At 35.5% G+C, this 23112-nt stretch overlaps 2 protein-coding genes across 4 annotated transcripts; one reads left to right on the forward strand and one right to left on the reverse strand.

Moving 5' to 3' along the window:
• LOC100888650 (profilin-4) lies at positions 1-13662 on the reverse strand. Of its 3 annotated transcripts, none has more exons than XM_003729063.3 (5): positions 5685-5826; positions 2660-2788; positions 1888-2022; positions 951-1056; positions 1-264 (listed from the first exon to the last, which is right to left on the reverse strand). In XM_003729063.3, exons 1-5 carry the CDS (start codon positions 5760-5762, stop codon positions 236-238), a joined length of 477 nt encoding a protein of 158 aa, XP_003729111.1. In that variant the 5' UTR covers positions 5763-5826; the 3' UTR covers positions 1-235. The 3 variants fall into 3 exon arrangements, with proteins under 3 accessions (XP_003729111.1, XP_030851865.1, XP_003729112.1); XM_030996005.1 differs by lacking the exon at positions 5685-5826 and adding an exon at positions 13581-13662 and having other exon boundaries at positions 2-264; XM_003729064.3 differs by lacking the exon at positions 5685-5826 and adding an exon at positions 3706-4002 and having other exon boundaries at positions 2-264.
• A 333-nt stretch (positions 13663-13995) lies between these two features.
• Positions 13996-22482, forward strand: LOC582953 (protein FAM228B). Its single transcript, XM_782882.5, has 7 exons — positions 13996-14268; positions 15131-15358; positions 17760-17837; positions 18265-18456; positions 19042-19210; positions 19734-19878; positions 20285-22482. The coding sequence occupies exons 1-7, from the start codon at positions 14158-14160 to the stop codon at positions 20415-20417; spliced, it is 1056 nt and encodes a 351-aa protein (XP_787975.1). The 5' UTR covers positions 13996-14157; the 3' UTR covers positions 20418-22482.
• Positions 22483-23112: the final 630 nt, after the last annotated feature.

The following is a 23112-nucleotide window of genomic DNA, read 5'->3' on the forward strand; positions in this document are numbered from 1 at the left end:
TATGTTAATTGAAAGCTGATTTGATGATATAACCACCTGTCAGTGACCATACAGGGAGGTATATTCCCTCCTGGCCAAACTAGTGCAGTGGGGCTTTAAGGAAAACCAGACATTTCTTCATAAGTACTCCACAGAAACAGCCTTGTGTAATAAAGACACTTGGTTCTTAGAAGGCACAGTAATCTTCATGGATGGAGTGAGCGCTCCCTCTATTGACTGAGATGAAACAGTCTTCTCATTTGCTCTTCTCTATGAAGTAGGATGCTGTGGTGAGAAGAAAAATAAAAATAAAAATCAAATTCTGTATTTTTCCCGAAGTAATTTCATTCCAAAGTTATTATAAACTCAAATACACAGTTGATACAATTTTGCTTCAATAAAACCACAATTGAAATCAATGAATAAAAAAAACCACTGATTCTCACAAAGCATGATTTAAATATGTATCAAGTTTATTTCCCTTCACTAACCCTAGAAGTACAAATTAATTTATTGTGTTTCTACCATCCTTTTGCATGGACTGGCCTAGTGGTACATGTATGTTAACACTGGATACACCCATTGTAGGTAGGGTCAGGCAAAGAACACCATGTCTTGCACATGAAGAAGAAATTCATTAAAAGGAAGCAACAGAAATTCTATATCCCTTTTTTTCTGCATTTTGTTTTGGCATGAGCGTTACTTTATTTTGGGGTACACTACATCATTGCTTATTCAAGTGGTATTGCTCACACAACATTTTCACTAAACTTTCACTAAGAAATTACTTGATTTACCTTTCTGAGTCTCAATCTTATCAGTTTTTGTATTGATGAAAGATATTATTATGGAAAGCAAACAAACTTTGTGAACTTCAGACCTCTTGACACTCCTTGAAAGGTTCACCACTTGAAGATAATCTGACATTACATCTTAATCAATGGAAGGATGAGAGTTGTGTATGAACTCACCTAGCTTTTCAATGGCTTCTACACACACACTTGAGTACATGTTATCTGAATATGTGCCCATGATGACTAGAGTGGCAGTCTTGACTAGCACCATACCAACCTTGTCCTGAAACAATAACGTTTGGAAAGAAGATGTAAACTCAATGGGAAAGTGCATGAAATTTCATGACTTCTTCTCACAAACACATGGACAGTACCTCAAGGAGTACAAAAAGTCTCTATTAAAGGCATTGTTTAACAATGTTAAATCTGAGATGTACGGCCCTACATGTTATCAGTGTCTGTGATATGGTGTAATATTGAAGCCCTAACAAACGGCTTCAAAATGATCAAGAAATGTCTTAAAAAAGTAAAAATCTTTGAGTGACCGGTTTTAACATACCGGTACGTACCCATTTTCCCCAATAGACTGTAGTGTTATGAAAACCGTTAGGAAAACACAAAATTTGATTTCGATTTCAAATCATAAATATCTTGATAATCAGACAGGCGATCGGCTTGTAAAAGTCATGGGGTTCCTGACTGACCTAAAGGTTTATGATCATCATTGCAGCATGAGCTAAATCTAGGACTTTATTTCAGAATCCGAGACAAAGTTACCCAATCCCTTTAATACAAATGATCATGAATTTTTTCCTTCAAAAGAACTGTGTGAAGGTCTGTCAGTTGAGCAGAAAAAAGGCAAAGTAGAAGAATTATGATAACCTTATCTGCGAGTTTGGTTTCAAAAGATTACATTAAACTATAAGAAATTTAGGACAAATTACTTAATTGCTAATTTGCCATCTTAATCAAATTGTTTTATCGTTCTGTTTCTTTTTTTCATTTTTTTTTTATACTCATGTGGAGATCATGAAGGGGATCAAAAAACTGAAGACCAAAATATAGCAACATGATTGGTAAGAAAAAAATTACTCCCATGAAATGTCGGACTTACACATTTAGCATAGATGGAGTTCTTGTCTGCTCTGACACACTTGTAGAGTTTATCATGGAAGTAGAGCCCTTCTTGTCTGGTTCTAGGAGGGTCTTTGAAGGCATCTATCAGCTTCTGCATCTCATCACCAGAGAGCTGGGGAATGAAATGGGAAGATAAATTGAGACAATCTTATTCAATCACATTTGTTTATTTCTCTTTACTAAAAAGTTGTTATTAAATAATACAGGTATAAATACAGTATGCTCTCTGCATGCACTTCATTTCAACCCTCTCAATGACAAACTCATAGAGCAGGGGTGTTTCACAAAGATCATAAGTCAAACTTAACTCTAAGTTGGACTTAAAACTTATGGATAGCCATTTGTAGCCTTAAAATATATATATTCAAAATAAAAAATTCAAGGATTTTAGACTTTTCTTCGATTCCACATTTCCACATCAAGAACATGAAATCTTCTTGATAATAGAAAATATGAATAAATTGAATCAACATTTGTTATGCCTTTCAAAATAACTTTTACAAAATATTGTCAAAGATGCTAACGGCTGTCCATAATTGTTAGGTCCAACTTATTAGAGATAAGTTCAACTTAGGATCTTTGTGAAACACCCCCCTGGAGTCCTATCTGATCTCAGAATGGTGGACTCCCAATTTGCACACATAATTGTACTACGCAAATTGTAAAATGCCACAAAACAGAGGATAAAATGGAAAACAGAATTTAAAGAGAGAGAGAGAAATACAAGCACATGCATATTGATGACATACCGTAAATCCAGCTGAGCTTGCTCTGAGTGAGATATCTTTCCTCCTGACGATAGCACAGTTCTCTACATGACCCGTTGCTATCAGAGCATCATGAAGGAGATTCTGAAGCTGATTCATCTTCACACGATCCTGTAGGAGGGAGACAGAGAGAGAGAGACATAGAGAGTAATCAGTATGTGAATTGTAGCTGATGAGATAGCCACCTGTCAGTCACCACACTGGGTGGTCTAATTCCTCCTGGTTAAACTAGTATAGCCGGGCATTAAACAAATGTATAATTGGGAAGAGTATTTTTTTGGGGGAAAGGGGTAGGAATACTTATTATCAAGAGAGGAAAGAGAGAGTGGGAGGGAGAGAGAGAGAGAGAGAGAGAGAGTGAGAGAGAGGGTGAGAACACAACATATATATATATATATATATATCATATAAAGTAGAAAGAGAGGGAGAGAAGAAGCGTTTTATTTCAATTTTAAAACCTTTTAGAACATTTAAATGTTGACAAATTTTAGTGTCGGCCCATCAGTGCCAGAAGGGTGTTCACTCATATGCTCTTACAACAGACATTAAGTTACACCCTGATCTGCTTAGATGTGGTGACACAGGGAGAAGCTCTCATCTCCCTGGGTGACATGCATACAACAACAACACTTGCGGACCAAAATTGTTAATTAAATTGATATGAAATCAGTTGGTCATGAATACATGTAATGTACATACACTGTATACAATTAATATTCCTGTCAATGTAGATGACCATAATTGCAGTTATATTATAGTATAATGACAATATACCGTACATGTAATGATATATACAACCTTTCATTCTTTTAATATCTTACACCCTTTTCTTTTTTTATTCATACACATCACACAAACATACAAATACACAAGTAGAATATAAAGGGCAATACATTCCTATATGAGTTACCAGAATGTTCACATACAACCTCAAATACTCCAACGAGTGTACAGTGTACACAAACCAACCTCACACATACACCAGGGAAAGATAAACATCAAAAGTATGTATATGTACATGTATATACCTGAGCAGGACGATGTGGTACGTCTGGATCTACATGGTTTATCACAAGCTTCACCAATTCTTGAATCTTATCCAACTGCTCATAAGACTTTTTATCCACCATTTTTCAAAATGACAAAAAAAAAGAGCCAAGAGAAATGCAAAATGGCCAAATTCAAGCCATATTCAGCTGAGCTTACATGGAGAGGTATACTCTATAAAGCTAAGCCAGCTTCGGTGCTATAGAATTACAGGGGCGCATTCAATTGTTTGCAGTTGCGTGGAGATAGCTTGGTTCAATAGGTCACTGTGTGGTTTATACAGCAGTGCTCACTGTTCAGAGGATATATCAATGCAGAGTGGATTTCTAAACCTCTCCTCAGTGTAAGAGCACACTCTATTGATGAGGCTTGCAAAGCAACAATAGCACAAAAAAGCTTAGTATTGGCTATGGTTTAAACTAAAAGTGGTATTTACACATCTTCTTAAATTTGCATGGAGAAAATACTTTTTACTCCCTACTTTTTAAAGCTCCCCCCCCCCTCTTTTATTTTTTCAAGCATGATTTTGTTTTGTTTTGTTGTTGTTGTTGTTGTTGTTGTATTTTTTTTTTTTTTTGGGGGGGGGGGGGGGGTCATTTTATGTTTCACATGATTCTTATTCTAAGGCCCATGTACAGTAATTCTATACTCTCTATCCCATTCTTTTCTTCTTGAACTGGCATGCCAAATCTATTGATTTATTTTTATGAAAACCAGAAAAAGTTTTAAAGAATGAAAAGTGAAAGAAAAAAAAAGGGGGGGGGGGGAAATTATGAAAATGGTATCAGTTAAATTATTCACATTGAAAACAAATTATTCTGCCAAAATTCCTAACCTAGGCAAGTGACTCAGAAGAAAGTGGAGATGGTGCACACATTGTGTGCATACACGACCCCTGCTGACTGTTAATATACCTGTGCCATCAGTAAACTGCTTATGACTTTGGTATTAAATGCCCCCTTCTTTTGCTGTAATGTAATCCAGTTTATCAAATACTTAAAATTAAGCATATATTCATCAAATATGTTTTTTTCCACATAAGTGGTATCTTTGCACATTTTAAGACATTACCGGTATATAATATTGAGTTGATTAAAGTAAATGTAAATAAGAAATTGATAGACATAGGAACATAGCTGCTGGAAAACGTCTTATGGACCTGCGCTCTACATCTACAAAGCCAGAATAAAAAAATAAAACAAAATAAAAAAGGTTGTGAATCTTGCAACACTATATATTTCATGTTCATGGAAACTTGATAAATAACCGAAGGAGAAAGGCAAGCAAGCAAACTAAATCTCCCATTTCAATTTTTCCATAATAATCTACTCTTCACTCCAATTTATCAGGTATTACCGTACCACAAACATGGTTTCTCCTTTCAAGTAACATATTCCACTATACAAATTGTGTTATCTCATTTGTCAACATCTGATGCCGTAAAGGGCAATATTGTAAAGTCAAACTACATGTACGTGTACATTGTAGTTGACAGAAAAGAAAATTACTACCGGTATATAGACCTATTCTTAATATTGCACCAACTGAGAAATTCAGAGAAAATATAACAATTTGGAATGTTCGCTATAGATTGTTAGTGTTTTGATTTTGATAGTCACTTTGATTCTGTTTTACAATTGCAGTCATTTGCAAAGTAAACATTTTACAATTTGGCATGTTTTCTAGAGCAAAGAGGACTTAATAGAACTTAGAATACCCAAAATATTCACAGTATAATAACAAAAAGTATAGATCATCATCTACCTCACTTCTTGGGAGATACAATGTACATGTAGTCATTTTAGTTGCAAATTTTATTTGCAATAAATCAAAAGCACAATGGCCTGCTGATCAGAATTCAAAACTGTGCCAGGGAATTACACAATAGAAATAAAGAAAAACAAACAGAAGAAATATAATAAAATGTTTACAAATCATTCTTTAAAACTAAAGATATTACCGGTAATGTAGAATCCAGCCACTTAAGGTCAGGATGTTCAGGTATCACGTCTTCTCCTTTATCACGTTCCATAAACATAGTCCATCAATTATATCAAAACAAAGGTTCTTCAAATAACACTCTTCACTCAGTTCTATCCAACTAATTTAGTTTTTACATGATTGGAATGAAAAATTTCCCAAATCAGGTAGCAAAAGTCATGAAATCATCTCCAAAATAAGCTTCTCTTTCAAAGATGAAGCAATAAGCACATCTATAACACCATGCTGCTAAAACGAGATTGATGAGATCTAGTTTGTGAAGATCAAAAGCAACCAGTGATCCCTTTACCACCTTCTCAATATCCAGTTCTAAATTATATGAAGTCCTCTCTCACGCAAGTGTTTTCTCAACAAAGTTTTCTCTTCAGCATTCAAAACACTATGATTCTCCAATCTATTTACTAAAATCTAGGCCTAGGGAGTCTCACAATAATGGATCAGCAAGCATTCCATTCCTACATTTCTCACTCCATAGGAACAAATGTATTTATCTAGAAATGAGACAACCAGAGGACAAAATTCAATTTATTGTGGACCAAAATGAGCTTTAGATTTGGGGTGAAATGAAAGGCCTCTTTTTAATTTTAGCTGCTCGTGAAAATTAAAGGATGTAAAATCTCTTGTGTCAGAGAAAAAGAATGTGTATTCAGGCAGATCACGAGGGACCCAGTTTGATTAGCAGATGTAGGTAAAAAAATTGTTTGGATATGATGAGATAAATTGGATAATTTCATCTGATATCATTTTTCTATTATTTTTATCTGTACAGTATAAGATATGTATAATGAAGAGAGAGTGAGTGAGTGTGTGTGTGTGTGTGGTGTGTGTGAGAGAGAGAGAGAGAGAGAGAGAGAGAGAGAGACACACACACACACCCACAAAGGATGGATTGTGAGAAAGGTTAAACATGCAAGGGTATATCAGTGGCGGATCCAGGGGGGGGGGTTGGGGGGGTTGCAACCCCCCCCTTGGGCGGCCCAAAAAAAAAAAAAAAAAAAAAAAAGGGAAAAAAAAAGAAAAAAGAAAGAAAAAAAGAAAGAAAAAAGAACGCACGCTGGAGAGAAACCCTTTCAAGTGCAAATATTGTGAGAAGATATTCAACTCATCTGGTAACTTAACCAAACACATGATAACTCTGGATATAACTATGTATTAAACTGTTACTTGATTTAAAAAGACGTTATCATGCACTGCTTTTTATGGTCTCCATTGTGTTAATAGATGCCAGGAAAACATCACTTACGGGGTTCAAATAAACACCCCCAAAAAAATCGGCTCGCCGCTTCGCGGCTCGTGGACGATGCTCCGCATCGTCATTATTTTGGTCAACCCCCCCCTTAGCAAAAAGCTAGATCCGCCCCTGGTATATTGACAATAAAGATTTTTTCTCTGGGCAAAATAGCTAGCCCAAAATAATAGGAATAATAAGTACATTTATACTACAACTAGAATTGTAAGTAATTAAAAAAAATTGTTGATATCATAAATAAAGGCATGGAATTGAATTGAAAATTTAGAACCTTACACTTAATTACTATAATCTTGCAAAATGTGTAAAATATTCTTTTAAACTGACACAAACATGTTGTGACATAACATTCAACCCGAATAAAATGCATGTATGACACGCTCTCATTCAATATACTGTGATATACTGTACAGCACACTCTGTGTAAATACTCAAAAAAATCTCAGAATTTTATCCTCTCTCAGACTCAAAGGCCCGAATTCACAAATTAAGGTTTGAGCTCAGACCAAGGTTTGACCTCAAACCTCCTTTTGTTTCCCCAAACCTCCTTTTGTTATTTACAAACCTGGTTTGTAAATAACAAAGGGCGAAACAAAAGGAGGTTTGAGCTCAAACCTTGCTTTGTGAATTTGGGCCAAAGGGTAAACAAAAAATAATAAAAGTTGAATATTCTTCTACTGGTAGTCATGTGTCCTTAAATCATGAATATGATTAGGGAACAGAAATACATGTATTTCTTGAAATAATTGGTAGAACTTTAAACATTACAATTGCTAAATTGCATGCATACAACAGAGCCGAATGTTATTTACATGTATTCATGTGTAAGAATAGTTGTACAGTACAGTGCAAAAGTTGTGTAGTACGTGTTTGCTTCTTACTAACATGCTAAAAGTCCTTCTTTGTCACTTTCAGTTTACTTATTTAAAGTAAGCAAACTTTATTTCTCTTACTGCTAACATACATGCACATGTATGTACAAAACTTGGCCTCGTCCTGTGTGACATATTATGTAACCTTTCTTCCCCCCCCCCCCCCCGGTTATTATATGATGATCGAGATCTGAAAGGGGGAATGTGTATCCCATCATAAAACTGTAGATCAAAATATGAGAAATAGACCAGTAGCTAAAAGATTGATTGAAAAATATAAATGATGAGGATACATACCGGTACAATATATACTGTAATACACTGTATGGCCAAATAACAAAAATAATAAGTTCCTCTTCACCTACCCCCTCACTTTTTTTAAGGGGCATTGTCCCCCTCCCCCCAAAAAATTTCCAAAAGAAAATGTAAAGCCAATAAAGACTGCAACACACTTCTAGGCTATAGAGGGTCCAAGAGTGCAGCGTTTAGACAAATAAAAATGCAAAAATCCTCTCGCTCGGTCGCTACGCTCTCTCACATAATATCCTTCAAAATGTAAAAGTAAATATTGTAAAAAATCTGTATTCTGTTGGTATCACCATGATACCCACTGGCGTACTGATGGGGGGGGGGGGGGATGTGACTTATTTCTATTTCGATACCAGTGATAATTTACAAAATTGTTGCTGAAATGACAATGATTTTCTGTAAATATTTCCACACTTTTTTGTAAGGGATATTTTTTTTTCATTTTGGTTGTCAATAAAAAAAAAAAAATCAAAAATTTACAGTCAGGCAAAAAATATGCTTATTTAGAAGCCTTTGTGTCAGGGCCCACGGAACGGCAGGTTCGAGCTCCCCCAACTTTTTTTGAATAGAAATAGAAAGAAGGAAGTTTTTGTGACCTGCCAGTGTCACATATAAAGTATCTAAATATGGTCATCTGACCTTAATTAAATGCTTAAAACCCCTGAGCTTGTGGGGCTCTGCCCCCTGGACCCAACCAAAGGCCCTAAGACGGGCCCCTGGATACTCATCTGACTGTTATTTAATGCCTAGAACCCCAAGCAAATACATGTAAGTGTCCTGCCAGTGCAGTGTCACATATAAGGTATCAAAATATGCTTATCTGACCGTAATTAAATGCCCCAAACCCCCAAGCTTCCGGGGGCTCTGTCCCCTGGATGCTCACCTGACCGTAATTTAATGCCCAACACCCCTGAGCTTTGTGGGACTCAGCCCCCTGGACCCCACACCAATTAGTGACCTGCCAGTTTCACAAATATGGTGTCAAATTGTGCTCATCTGACAGTAATTAAATGCCTAAAACTCCGAGCTTCTTGGGGGCTCCACCCTTGACCCCCGCCCCAAGAGTAGACCCCTTGTATGTGTGCGAAGAATTGGTCGGTAATTTCAATACAATTGAATCTCGATCGATCTTACCGACAATTTTATCTTGCATTGTTGACATGAAGACGAAAATAAACTTCCAAAAACAACATCTGCCGATAGATCTTGGTCTAATTTTGTGCCAATGCATTGCAAAAGTAAAAGAAGGGCCCGTTTAATGGAGCTGCCGCAAAGCATCCAGCACGCGAAGCCGTTTTCAATCCTTTTTAATGTATAAATCAGAGAAAACTACTAAGTATGTTATTACTGTGCGATGGCCGAGCGGTCTAAGGCGGTGATTTTGGTCACATCATCGTTTGCACGCAAGAGATCGAATCCCATCTTCGACATAAGTTTTTTATTTTTTATTTTTTAGTCTACTCTCAAAGATACACTCATAAAAAACAACCGTGCAGATAAACTAGATAAAGGCCAAGGTGGTGTCATAAGTTGACTCTTTTTTTTTTGGCATATAAAAGGATTAATGACTGCTTTAATATTCGAGAAATAGACCCCCCCCCCCCTAGTTGTAGTCTAGTTGTTTTTAAACGCTCTCGGAAAGGTTACAATTGGGCTATTGCCCTCGGCACGCCTCGGGCAATAGCACAATTCTAACCTTCCCTTGAGCGTATAAAAACAACTATTTCTCTCAAAGCAGTCATTAATACTACATGTAGGGCCGGTGTTTGGTCAGGTCGCCCCCAAGCCGGTCGCCTCCTAACGCAGTCGCCTCCTATACGCAGTCGCCTTCTAACGTAGTCGCCCCCAAATTATGTGGTCGAGTCGCCTCCTATACACAGTCGCCTCCTATACACAGTCGCCTCCTATACACAGTCGCCCCTATACACAGTCGCCCCCTACGTACAAAGGCAGTACGCTAGCGCAGCGGTCAGAAGCTATTTAGAGAAAGTTTCATTCTTTCTATTACTCTAGATAACTATTTTGTGCTAAAGTATAATGTGAGAAACGTTTCATTTTATTTTGATGCAACAGAGATTTACATTCAAAGGTTTTACTTTTTATAATTGTACAGTAATATTCTTCTCATTTCGACATTATCAGCCGCTGGTTCTCTATTTCGTTCCCTAAACTATAAAAGGTATGTAAGAGGGGGGGGGGGGGGGTGTAGAAAGTTGGACGTAGCCTAGATCTATAGATCCTACTGTATTTATTGTTATGATATTTTTCTCTCCTCCGATCAACCCCCCCCCCCCCCCCCCCCCCCCCCCCCCCCCCCCCCCCCCCCCCCCCGGGCACTGATTTTGTTCTTTAGTTTGTCTCTTTGGGTTTGATTATATCATTTTGCTAAAGTAATGTCCGACGTATACCACCAGGAATATGTTATAATAATCTCAAGGAAGGGATGATGCCGGCATACAAGCAAATGGCGGAAAAGACAACATTATGGAAGATGAAGATGGACAAAGATGAAGATGGACAAAGATGAAGATGGACATAGACAGAGAGAGGGGGAGAGAGTGGGTTGGCGGGAGATAGAAAGTTGGACGTATTCTGTACTGTATTTAATATTATGATATTTTTCTCTTAATCCTTGCCTGAATTCAGTTTTCCCCTCACCGCGCTGACGTTTCATTAAATTATTAGAGAACGGTTTTCGACTCTTAATACTTGTCTGAAATAAGCGCGGAAGCTTTGACGTTTCATTAATTATTAGTTAGAGAAAGAACAAAAAAGACGATTCGTTGTACCGACTCTTAATCACTGTTTGAATTATCAAAAATGTTTCTTTGTTACTATTATTGTTTCGTCGCTTTTATCCTCCGCGCGCTTTATAATAATGAAGGACAAAAGCGCCGCGGCATCAAAAGGTATGTATTTGAAAGAATAACTGCTTTTTATTTGTGCACAGATTAAAAGAAAGTGACATCTATACAAAAAACAAACACAAATTATTATACAGGTTAAGGTTGGAACCTACTAGTGCTTTCGAATACTTGGAAAGATGAGCAGGTGTTCATGTTGGTCACGCATGGTCGTCCCTTACAATATTCTTTAAACAAAATCACGCACTTATAGAATGAATTGAGAGTAAAATTAGATAACGTTTCGTTCATTTGGGTCTACCGCCGAAAGCTTAAATTTCGATTTATTTGCTTCATAATAAACTTATATAAGTCATATAAAATGTAGCTCACTTTTAATTCAATGTAAAAACATTCTCTTCTATTAGTTTGTTGGGCAATTTATTGTTTATTATTTAATTACATGACTTTTGTAAATCATCCGATGTCCTTTCATTTATACTTTTTGCAGACGATTCTAATTTATTTTATTCCCATAGAAATCCAAATTCTCTAGTCAATGTTGTAAATTCTGAACTTGAAAAAGTCACCCAATGAATAAAAGCAAACAAACTACTATCCCTTAACCTCAAAAAAGAAGAAAAATATCTGTTATTTAGTAATTGTATGAACACACTGCCCAAGAATTTCATTTTGACGATACCCCCTTGGAAGTTGTTTCATTATTTACATTTTTAGGCATAACTGTTGATAATAAACTTTCGTGGAAATACCATATAGATAATACATATAAGATCATTTCACGGAATATTGGCATAAAATATGAGAGCCGAATCAGTTTCTTTTACAAAGTATACATCAGTGACAAAGTAAAATTACTCGTTAAAAATTATGCATGGTAGCGTTATAGTAAAATTGCAATTCTTTTGTACAATTGTGCTTCAACGACCTTGGCAAATTGCTTTGTACAAATATAGAAATCTGAATTGCAATACCATATTTGCAATGAAATTATATATTGAACTTATAAAATATGTGAATAGTAATACATTTTTAATATTCAAAATAATTAAATGTTTTGGTTGGAAAGTGCATAGCCAGATGGGTAAGGTATGGTTATGGTGTTTTCTTCAATAACAGAAACCGAATCCAGGAATTATAAAATGAAATAGATGCTACAATGATTTAAACAAATTATACATTGTACATGTAGGTAAAATGCAGAACATTTTGTACACGTATTTGGGCCAATTTACTAAAAGGTACATGTAGAATATTGCATATAAGTTTCGCATAGAAACATGGGTAAAAGGTTGCCATTGTAATATTCGATATAATGTGCATCATCTTGGGAATCATGTTAAACAGTCCTGAAACAGGATTTTGTACGATTAAATCTGATTTAGTTTAAAAAAGTAAAATTATATAGTAACATTATTTAAAAATGCATTCACATGTCACCCTTTTATTTAGGAAGTTATACCAGAGAAATAGAGAGAGAGAGAGAGAGAGAGAGAAGGAGAGTGAGAAAAGGGAGAGAGAGGGGAGGTGGGAGAGAGATCGGGAGAGAAAGAGAGATAGAGGAAGAGAGGAGAGAGAGAAAGAGAGAGAGAGAGAGGGAGACAAAGATGGTGAGAGTAACAAGACAGTGAGCTAGCCAAAAAGCCATGAAGAGGTCTCCCTGCTCCGCAGGCGCAGCACAGCACTGTCAAGGAGGAGACAATAGGGGTATTGAGAGAGTGATCGATGTGGTAGTACGCAAGCTGGTGGAAACTTATATGCAAATATCCTCGAAAATATGCAGTTACAATAGAAAATTCGAGGAAAATTTTCAATATTTAGTAATAACATAGTACTGAGATGCCAGGAACTAAAAATGGCTTGGTTTTGAACTTGTAAAAGACATCAAATTACAACAACAAATTAGGGGGCGAAATGACCAAAAAAGTGGGGGCGAGCTGACCAAGAATCCCAAAATCGGCAAAAAATATCGGGAGGCGAGATGACCAATTGAGGGCGACTTTGTAAGGGGGCGGGCTGACATTAGGCGACCTGACATGGAACCCATTTAACCCTCTACCCTATAATATATCACTCTAAGCTGTACCCATATTTTTTTAAAATTTGGGTGGCATGGCTGTTGCTAAAGGAAATCTTCCCCAGATTTACCCTCTCATTTATGTAGATCTAGATCTAATATAGATCTAGACTATCTATTCATAGATCCTAATCATTCCAGAAAACACGATTGAAACATGTTGAGTTTAAAACATGCGATTTCAATGAATGAAGATCTGAAGGAAACTTTGAAAGAAAAGGAAACTTTGAAAGAAGAGGAAAATACAATGTCTACTTCAGCCTTGTTCAGGCACAGCTATCGGGCAGAGCCAAACAAGCTACCCGAGTCCAGCCGGCTAAGGCTAAGCCCATCGGCTCTGAACCGCACCGCGCCGCTAGGCTGAGCTAGCTGGAGCTGCACTCCTGCAGCTGCGTTTTATCTCTGCAGAAGTGTTCGGTGTCAAATTTAGAAAGCAAGAAATTGTCCCCTTACATATCAACATATAAATACAAGAAAAGCTTACCTATTCCCCTATTCTACAAGCAGACAGAAGTCGGTGTAGACCATTGATATGAACGGTCTCATTCATATGTTTACAACGTGAGGTCGATAACTTGACCTGAGGTCACGATGGGTCATTTCCATAGAGACTCCACGCGAAAACTTTGGGAATCGTAATGCGGTGGTATTGATCAAGAAAAATAGTTCGTTTTCATACAACATTTGTTCTGTACCACAAAGTGTTTATTTGTGTAAAAGTCATGAAAGTAGATTCAATTTTCGAAATATACAGCAGTAAAAACTATCAACGTACTTTCATGGACAAATCAATTTGCAAATTTATGAAATGGTGAAACAGACCGCGTAACAATAGACCGCGTCACATCACCATTGATACCGCGGAAGCATGTGTTTGTTGTGAGAGCTAGGAATCATCAACAATGCCGTATCTGTGCGGTTGAATGACAGACAGACACCAGAATACCGCAACTATAATATTCGCTCTTCGATCTCTCTGTGAGCGTGAAGTATATTGGATCAAAATGGAATAATGCAAACATCGGTATTTTCGAGGTCTTAAAGCTTAAAGTGAAGAAAATATGATGCAGAGCATGAGATCTAGAGACAGACTGGAGAATGTCAGGATTCATTCTCCAGAAGTACGGGAGATATTACTCGATGATGCACGCGAAAATGATACTCAGAAACTGGTATGTATTACTATTTATAATACGTGTGGGCGTGGAATGAGTGTAAAGTTTTCTAGTAGTTGAGCCTGCTTATTTCAAGCATAAATTGATCAATGACAGTGACCATGAAAAAAAAAATATTCTAGAGAAGCTGATTAAGTATACTCCAAGTCTTAAGACTGTGCACAGTGTGATTTTGTACATTCACTGACAAAATATTGGGGCTTTATAAGTTCATGACTTTTAATTTTTTTGACCTTAATTAATTTTCATGTAAAAGTTTAAAAAGTTGTATAATATATGTTCTCATTTCATATGTAATTAATACTGTTCCTGTTTAATTAGTAGGCCTACTATTATTATTATCTTTTTTTAAAAGTATGATTATTATTATTATTATTATTATTATTATTATTATTATTATTATTATTATTATTATTATTATTATTATTATTATTATTATTATTATTATTATTTATTTTTTATAATATATTATTATTTTATTATTATCACTATAATCATCAATATCATTTGCATTATTATTACTTAATATAGTAGTAGTATTAGAAGCAGTACATGTAGTTGTATACAGTACGTAGTAGAAATAGTATAGACTTTTTTTCTTTGTGTGAAGTAGTATAAACTTATCATCATCAGTATCATTATGACTATAATTAAATAAAAACAGCATTCAATTTGTATGACTGTAGTTGTCTCCTAATAGATTGTGAGCTTATTTTTAGCTCATGTACAATAACAAGTTTACTCATCATACATGTACATGTATTTAGGGCAATGTTTTTGCTTCCAAGTATATCAGATGCGTTTCTACTCAAAAATATTATTGATCCTACATGTATATACATGTGTATTGTCTTTTCAGTTTACAACGATACATACATTTCGGAGGAAACTAGAAGAATTACCAGAGCAAACGGAACCATCCTGTTCTTCCCCTCAGCGTCCTGGGACCTCTGAACGGCGGCGCCCTTGGAGTACGCCTGTAGCTAGCAGGACCGGCATGATGTCAGCAGGTAGTGCTGGATCAGCGTTGGACCAGACAACAAAAATACAGAACTGGTTATGTCAGAAGGCAGTCAGACATGTACAGGTAAGGCCAAGACCATCATCCAGGCAGGGGCGTAGCATATGGGGATAGGGGGTAGACAAGAGTTATTGGAAGATACACTTTCTACAAGGAAAACAACATTAAGGTTATCAGCAATAACAATGATGTTTTCATTTCAAAATTGTGAATACAAATACCTGTCATCTGTTTAGATCCAGAAGGGTATTAACTCTCTGCAAAAGAGATAAGTTAACACCTTCTACCTTTAAACAAACAGTATTAGACCTGAAAAAAATTTGCTCAGGAAAGCTATCAGGAAAGAAGAAAACAATTAGAGAAGTGAAAACCAGAGAAATAGAATTTGTAATTCTTCAAACTTTGAATTTACGTTTGGGTTTACCTCAAAGAGCTTTTGATAATTCTGCAATTTTGTATGATTGTACGTGTAAGATTTTGAATGTTTTCATTAAGATTGTTAAAAACTGTTGAAATGATATTGTATATCATGATTTGAGAGAGAGACAGAGAGACAGAGAGAGAGAGAGAGAGAGAGAGAGAAGGAAAGCGAGAGAGGGAGAAAGAAAGAGAGAGAGAGGGAGAGAGAATGTAAGGTTAACAAATTTCTGATAAGAGACAGAATCACTTTGTCTAAAAAGGTGTGAATATTGGAGGCCTATAAATCATTTAATAAAAACTTGGATATAAATCCTTAAAGAATGCTTTAATTCTATCTATAATATTTGTTGTAAAAAATAACACAAAGAAATGTTTTGGGGGTACTGTATAATAGTATGCATCATAATGATTTCTAGAACGACCTCCATTAGAGAGTGGAAAAATGTTCAGTGTCATCTCGAATAAAATTCTGAGATCATAAATGTGAATACATTTGTTGAATTATTTGTTGGAAATTTAAGTGTAAGAAAGATAATCATGAAAATGTTGGAGAAGGGGAATAGTTAAAAAAAAAATCTGTTATCATGTGTTGTCCATCATTAATAGTATACAAATACGATGTAGATCTACTGTACACCTAAATGGTCTACCGGTATGCATTCTTTCACATGGCTATTCAAATGGAATTTCACATTTTTCAGGGAGATTCTAATGGTATTAAGTCAAGCTCTCCGTTATCTCCTCAAGTCATTCAAGAGAAAGATTATTTGCTCACTTGACAAAAGAAGTAATGCTCTTTATTTGCTTAGAGGCGAAGAAGGCACTTGTGTATACTCAGAAGATTTAGATAGAGAAGAAAGATGTGTACTGTTTAGCAGAGATCACCATAGTTGCAGAAAGCAAAACAATGTATTATATGATTGAATATAATTATGAAGTGTATAGAACGCTGAAGCACATCTTTGTTCAATGAAATTTCTTAATCAATCTTTGAAATGTTCGCACAAAGTTTTTTATTCCAACCAAAAGTACTCTGTGAGCTGATTAATTGACTTTTGTTTTCTCAAGAACATTCATATTGGATGTGGTTTCGCTTGTGGCACCAACATCGATGCCTCTTATTGTTATAAACCTCTGGTAAAAGATGAATGTGGCATCTCAATCAATAGTACATTATTCCATTTACGTAAGTCAACCAGCAGGAGGGAAGACTATTTGTTATAGAGGGGTAAACATGGTTGGGAGACCCTGTGCTGAAGGGGATAAATTGATTTCCCCCCTCTCAATTATTCACCAAGGACTGATGAATGGAATAGGAATTTTGTAGACAAGGGGATATTATCTGCAAGCTAAAGAAGTGAGAGAAAGAGACAAAAGAGAGAGAAAGAGAGAGAGAGAGAAAAGTGCGCGCGAGAAAATGAAATAGAAAGAGAATGAAGGGAGAGAGAGAGAGAACAAAAAGAGGAAGTGAACAAGAAAGAGAGAGAAAGAAGAAAGTGAAGGAGATATATTCATTTCATGAAGAACTGTAAGGGGGTATGGAACTACATGTACATGAATGGAGGACTGTGTGGAGATCAGAAGTGGTAAACAGGGAGCAAATTACAATTACGAGTCTTAAAAGCCATCAGTTTCCGTAAGACTATTCATATCTCGAGACAACTAATTAGGTCTCAAGGTACATGTAGAATAGCTACTTGTGTTGTTTGCATAGAGTCGTGGATCTATTAGGTGGTAGAAGTAATAAACAACCTGTCCTCTAATGCAAGAGATACAAGAAGCTGCATTGTGCAAATAATGGTTTCCCAGCAACCTCATCTAATGGTGGAACATGTTGTCAAAGTAACAACACAGTACATGTATGTTATACTCCCATTTGATCTCTATAATTCCCTGACAGCCATTTGAGTGCTTGTGTTCAGTGTTTATTGAGGTTCCTGTCATTTGGATGTGTAATTCTGTAGACTTGCAGAAGTTGGTCTTTATGTTTACCTGGATTTGAAATGTAATATTTTTTGTTTGTTCGATTGATTTTTCTTTTATACAGGAGAAAGCAGATCCAGAATCAAAAGAAACCAAGAAGATGTACATGGGTGTTTTAAACACAGAGAAGACATTTGTCAAAGTAAGTAACACATTACGCAAGTATATGGGAATATATATAGAGAGAGTTTGATGCATAAAGTGATGATTCATTTGTACTATCGCTGGACATGTAATTGACAACATTTATCCTGCAGGCTCTGAAATTAACTTTTAAAAGAAACATTTAACTATTAGATAGACAACAAAAACTAATAGACATGAATATTGTTTCAGTGTTTGTTTAATCAACCTGCATAATAAGATCTTTCACAGAGAAATTTATAATTTGCAGGCTATCAACGTGTTGTTGTGTCATTACCATTCTGTGTGTTTTCATGTCTGTGCTAAAGTTGAAAGAAAAAAATTAAACTGCATTGTTTTGTGTCCCTGTTCCTCGAAATTCAATAAGTTGAAAGTAAATGAACAAACTTTTGACCACATTACCCTTTGTCAATTGCTTCATATAGGATGTAGATAACTACCTCATGAACAAAGCATTTCTGGATCTACGGAAGAAAGAGATGCTGTACAAGAAATGGAGTGAGAAGATATCAGAACCTATAGATAGCAGCATTTATCAGGAGATGAAGAACTTTCCCAAGGTGGATAAGAGAAAGAGAAGCATCTACAAGGAATACCTCAGGCATGGCAATAAGAAGGTGAGAATAACAATGGAATCCTTTGAAAGTTTGATTTTTCATCAATTTGACAATTATAACTGCTTATTTGAGCTGAGGAAACAAATTAGGAAAGGGATTAAGGATTATTGATTATTAGGTTGAAATTTAGAAACTGCCCATAGTTTGCTCCAGTGAAAGTACCTGACTGATTTTAGCAATTATATGATATAAATCCATTGGTTGTTGAAAATGATTACCGATGTCAAAGGTTTTAATTTCTGCCTCATCCATAATTCTTGGGAAGATAATGACAGATGAACATTAGATTTGAAATTGTATTCTATTGTTTCATATGTCTTATATTATATACTGCATAAGTAATAATGTAGCATTGGTTTGTGCCATGCAAGGGAAGGGGAGGAGGAAGGGAGTACTGCAGTCTTACAAGGTATATGAATTGTAAGAGAACATCGCCAATGAGTGATTAGAGGGAGTGGGATACGTTTGCATCAATTTCTTTTCAAACTGCACCCCTTTTTTCAATGTTCTCCGTTTTTACCCCGCCATTCTGTAAATGCCTTTTTTAAACCATGTCATGTATACATCTTTGTTTTGTGCTTACAGGGCTTTGTGTTTCTAGATACCTATGACACAGAGGAGTATGATCCAATGAAGCTTGTAGTTCCTAGACCAGCTCCTCTTAAGATCCAGAGGAACACCACAGAGGACCCAACCTTACAGCAGGAACGAGAGAGAAACAATGAAGACAGGACTACCTTAGCTTGCCAAACAGGTGAATATTATTAGTGTAATATTAATATGAAGTATAGTGTATACTAATTATAAGACATAACTATTGTATACAATATATGCAATTATATATTATTGTACTTACTATTTATTATAGTTACCATTATAGGGCAGTATGCTATATACTGATCATTGATGTATTCCTTGTATGTACAGACTACTGTGTGCTGAGAGACAAAGGGGCATTGATTTCATATAAGAGTATATTCGATTTGTAGGAGGTGACATGTTCAGCTTAATTTTGGTATCATCAATCCATCCCATGCTCAATTGTAGCTCTGTCACATTGAAAATAATAGGTCGGCCTTATAAATACAGAATAGGTACATTGAATGTGTTTGAGAACTGTGGGAATATGTCACATTGATTGTTATTATATATTTCACAATTCTTCAATTACATGTAAGAATAAGCTGCAACTCCACTCCTAGTGATGAATAAGATATTTGTTCATTGTTCATACATTATGTAGTTGTACAATAATTACCTTTCTTTTCCATGAATAGGTGAAGTTCTACCAGACAAAGCTGTAGAGCGCCATCGCTTGCCCCCACTTCCACTGGTACCACTTGGTCGTCATGGTACCGAGTGTGCTACTTGGCTGGCCATGCCCCTACATGATATAGAGAGTCCTGTTAGGCTAGGGAGCAGGTAAGATCAAGTTGTTTTTTTCTTTTTCATGCATACAAATATTTGTAGAAGGAAACAATGCACTTGTTTCCTGTATTATAATGTATTATGGAAATTAAAAGATCCATGTGGTACTATTGGTAATAAACATATTGAATGGAACAGATTGATTGATAAATGTTATTGCATTTTGTATAAGTGAGGAGTATTTCTAAACGTCATTTTATTCCAGTAAGGAAGACAGATTAAAAAGGAAAAAAAATGCTAAAGTTATATTGATATTGGATGAAATGTGTGAGAAAAGCTCACAAGTTATTTCAAGGATTCATTTTGAAAATGATATTGAAGTGGGGTGGTACATACCATTAATGTCAAGAAAATTAGTTTATTAATCCATAATTTTTATTTTCTGTCTTTCTTCCTACAGACGGAGAATGCAAGGTGTATTCAACACTACCCATTATGATTTCTCGCAACCCTTCTATGACCCTGAGAATGTTAGACTCCATCAACAAACGCTGCAATCACCAAGTCAATCACAAGCGACTGTCGTCTCATAATGCTGTATATATATATTTTTGTTTGTTTCAGAGATGTATAATATTTCAAGGTTTATTATGCAAAATATTTCAACCTGTGCTCTGCTTTTGCATTTGCAAAAATGAAATCTGCTTTTCATTGTTTTGCGAAAAAGTTGTAAATGCTTTATTTTGTGCTTTGCGTTTGTTATGCTTTGGCAATGAGTAATTCAAACATTTTTTTAATGTAAAAATGCATATTTTAGTAGTATACTCTCTCCGAGGTCGTTGTGATTCAGGGTGAACTACATGTGTGTTGTGCTCAGTGAAGCCATGTGCATATATATATTCATTAGGTTGTACTGCAATTTTCGAGAGAATATAAAAGATTTTAAAAAGGATTCCTCAAGAGAGGATTATTAAATGAAAAATATGAAGCTTTTTCATGCAGATATTTACATGTTCCGTCCATACATTCTGTAAAAAGGAGCAAGATTCGTGCTTAAATATATTCTGAACAATGTGCTAGAAAGAGATAATGCTTAATGCAACTATGCAATTGAACATATAGTGTGCCATTGTGCCCAACTAAATCCAGTGTAAGTATGTGGCAAGGCTGCATAATTTGTTAATATATCCTTCCTTAGATTTTGAAAGTTTTTGTGAATCTCATCTTAGAATGAATCATTCCACCAAATTGTGCATATGAAGGACAATTATTAAGCTTGCAGTCGTTGGTTTAGTCAGAATTGTTTTCTCAAGAAAAATTGAAGATTGATTACAGAAAAATATGAAGCCATAGAATTTGTAAAGTTTTATTTAATTCAGCATTTTATTATTTGTATTTTAATAGGCAGACCTGTTGAGTCAGAAGAACAAACTAAAGTGTCTTGATTTTGAGAGAATGCCTTGCACATTATATCCAAATATGCACAAGTGACCTTCGTTTCATGCAATTTCATTTGCCTTTGTAGATGACGTAGTTTGAATTTTTAATGTGCTATTTTGATAATCTTAAGGACTGATTTTGTTCAGAATGATGGGAATAATAAGATTGTGATATGATATGCATCTGAATAGAGAGAATGTGTGAGAATTATAAACACAATTTGAAGTGAGAGGGAGGGGGAGAGAGAGAGAGAGAGAGACTGGTAGGTATATAATTTTTTATATTTTTTTATATCACATTTTTCTACACTAACGAATGCCAGATATTGTATGTTATTGTAAGATTTATTTTATTCGTTTTCATGGCCTCAAACCTGTACATTGGTGAGCTAATGCCTAATGTCCAGAATATCTAAAAAGATGAAACAAAAAGCCAACAAAATTGTTTCACATCCATTTTTTAAACAATTTGTTTCATGTTGACCTACATTATATTTCTTTATATGATTCTATATTATCTCTGTTTTAAATTTCATAAAACTACCCCAGAAATATTGATATCAAAGAGTATGAAAGATCATGTGACAGATGCCATGGAGTATCACTTCCTATCAGATAAATTGACTTATGGTATACAATGTACATCACCTCGCTATTGATTCAAACCTGTAATTGCTATCGTAGACACAAAGAATGTATTCATGGGCAAAGGGAAGTAAATTTCTTTTCATGGTCATGTTAATTGATCAGTTATTAGATTCACCTGCTGGTAGCAAGCCACCATTCTTTGTCACCATTCACTCCTGTAATTGATCACATTAATATCACCTTCAGGATATATTGTACTGGTTGCTATGCACACCACATATAAACAATGATCAACAAAATATGTAGAAGTGTCAATTAGGGTCAATGCCATCAGTTTGTCATTTGTGAGGCCCTTTTGGCTTTCACAGATGACGTATTTGAAGTAAATTTAGCTTTGGATTTTGATTGGAATATGACAAACAACTGTTAGTTGGTTTTGAGCTGGGCTTTTGAATATTTTATTGGAAGTACCATTAGCCATACATGAATTAGTAGAATTAATTACTGATGTACAGTGATATCTGTAGAATATTTGAAATAGTTGCACCTGAATTTGTATGATATATGTAATAATGATAAAAATACAAATGTCACATTTGAAATGAAATACATTACATGATATATAAACAAATCTTCATCAGTCTATCTATCTTTTGTTGTGTTTTTGTGTATCCTTTTTTGTGAGTGATTCCTTTGAAACTGATACCCCTGTCACGATAATCGATAATTAACAACATTTTTGACCATTCTGGGTAATGTAATTTTTTCCCATTTTATTATTAGTCTGTATTCGGACTCCTCTGTGTAGCTGGGGTAATACGAAATCATTATCTATCTGAAATGGAGGAAGGGGAGGGAAGGGGGTAGGTGTCTAAGGGAATAATAAATTTAGTAGTCAACAGGTAAAATTTATAGATTAAATTCCTGTGAACATTTACCTTTGTTTTAACAAATGGGATTCAGGACATTATCAGAGCCTTTGCCAAGAGCCCGAATGGTGATGCCTCTATGTGAAATTATGAGCAGAAAAAGCCCTTCTGGTTGTCGGCAAACAAAATGTTGCATGAACATCACACATTTCAGAATGAAACACTATATACGGTACATGATCAATAACACTCTACACCCTTCACATACACCTCTCTTCACATACTTGTTCTCATGTCTTTTTTGTTGTTGTGGGGGGGGGGGGGGGGAGGGGGTACTAATGAAGTTAAGCAATAGCCAAACACATCTGATATAAAAACAATAAAAGGGGTTA

Source organism: Strongylocentrotus purpuratus, unplaced genomic scaffold, assembly GCF_000002235.5.
Source record: "Strongylocentrotus purpuratus isolate Spur 01 unplaced genomic scaffold, Spur_5.0 spur5_contig_854, whole genome shotgun sequence".
In the NCBI taxonomy this organism is placed as follows: domain Eukaryota; kingdom Metazoa; phylum Echinodermata; class Echinoidea; order Camarodonta; family Strongylocentrotidae; genus Strongylocentrotus; species Strongylocentrotus purpuratus.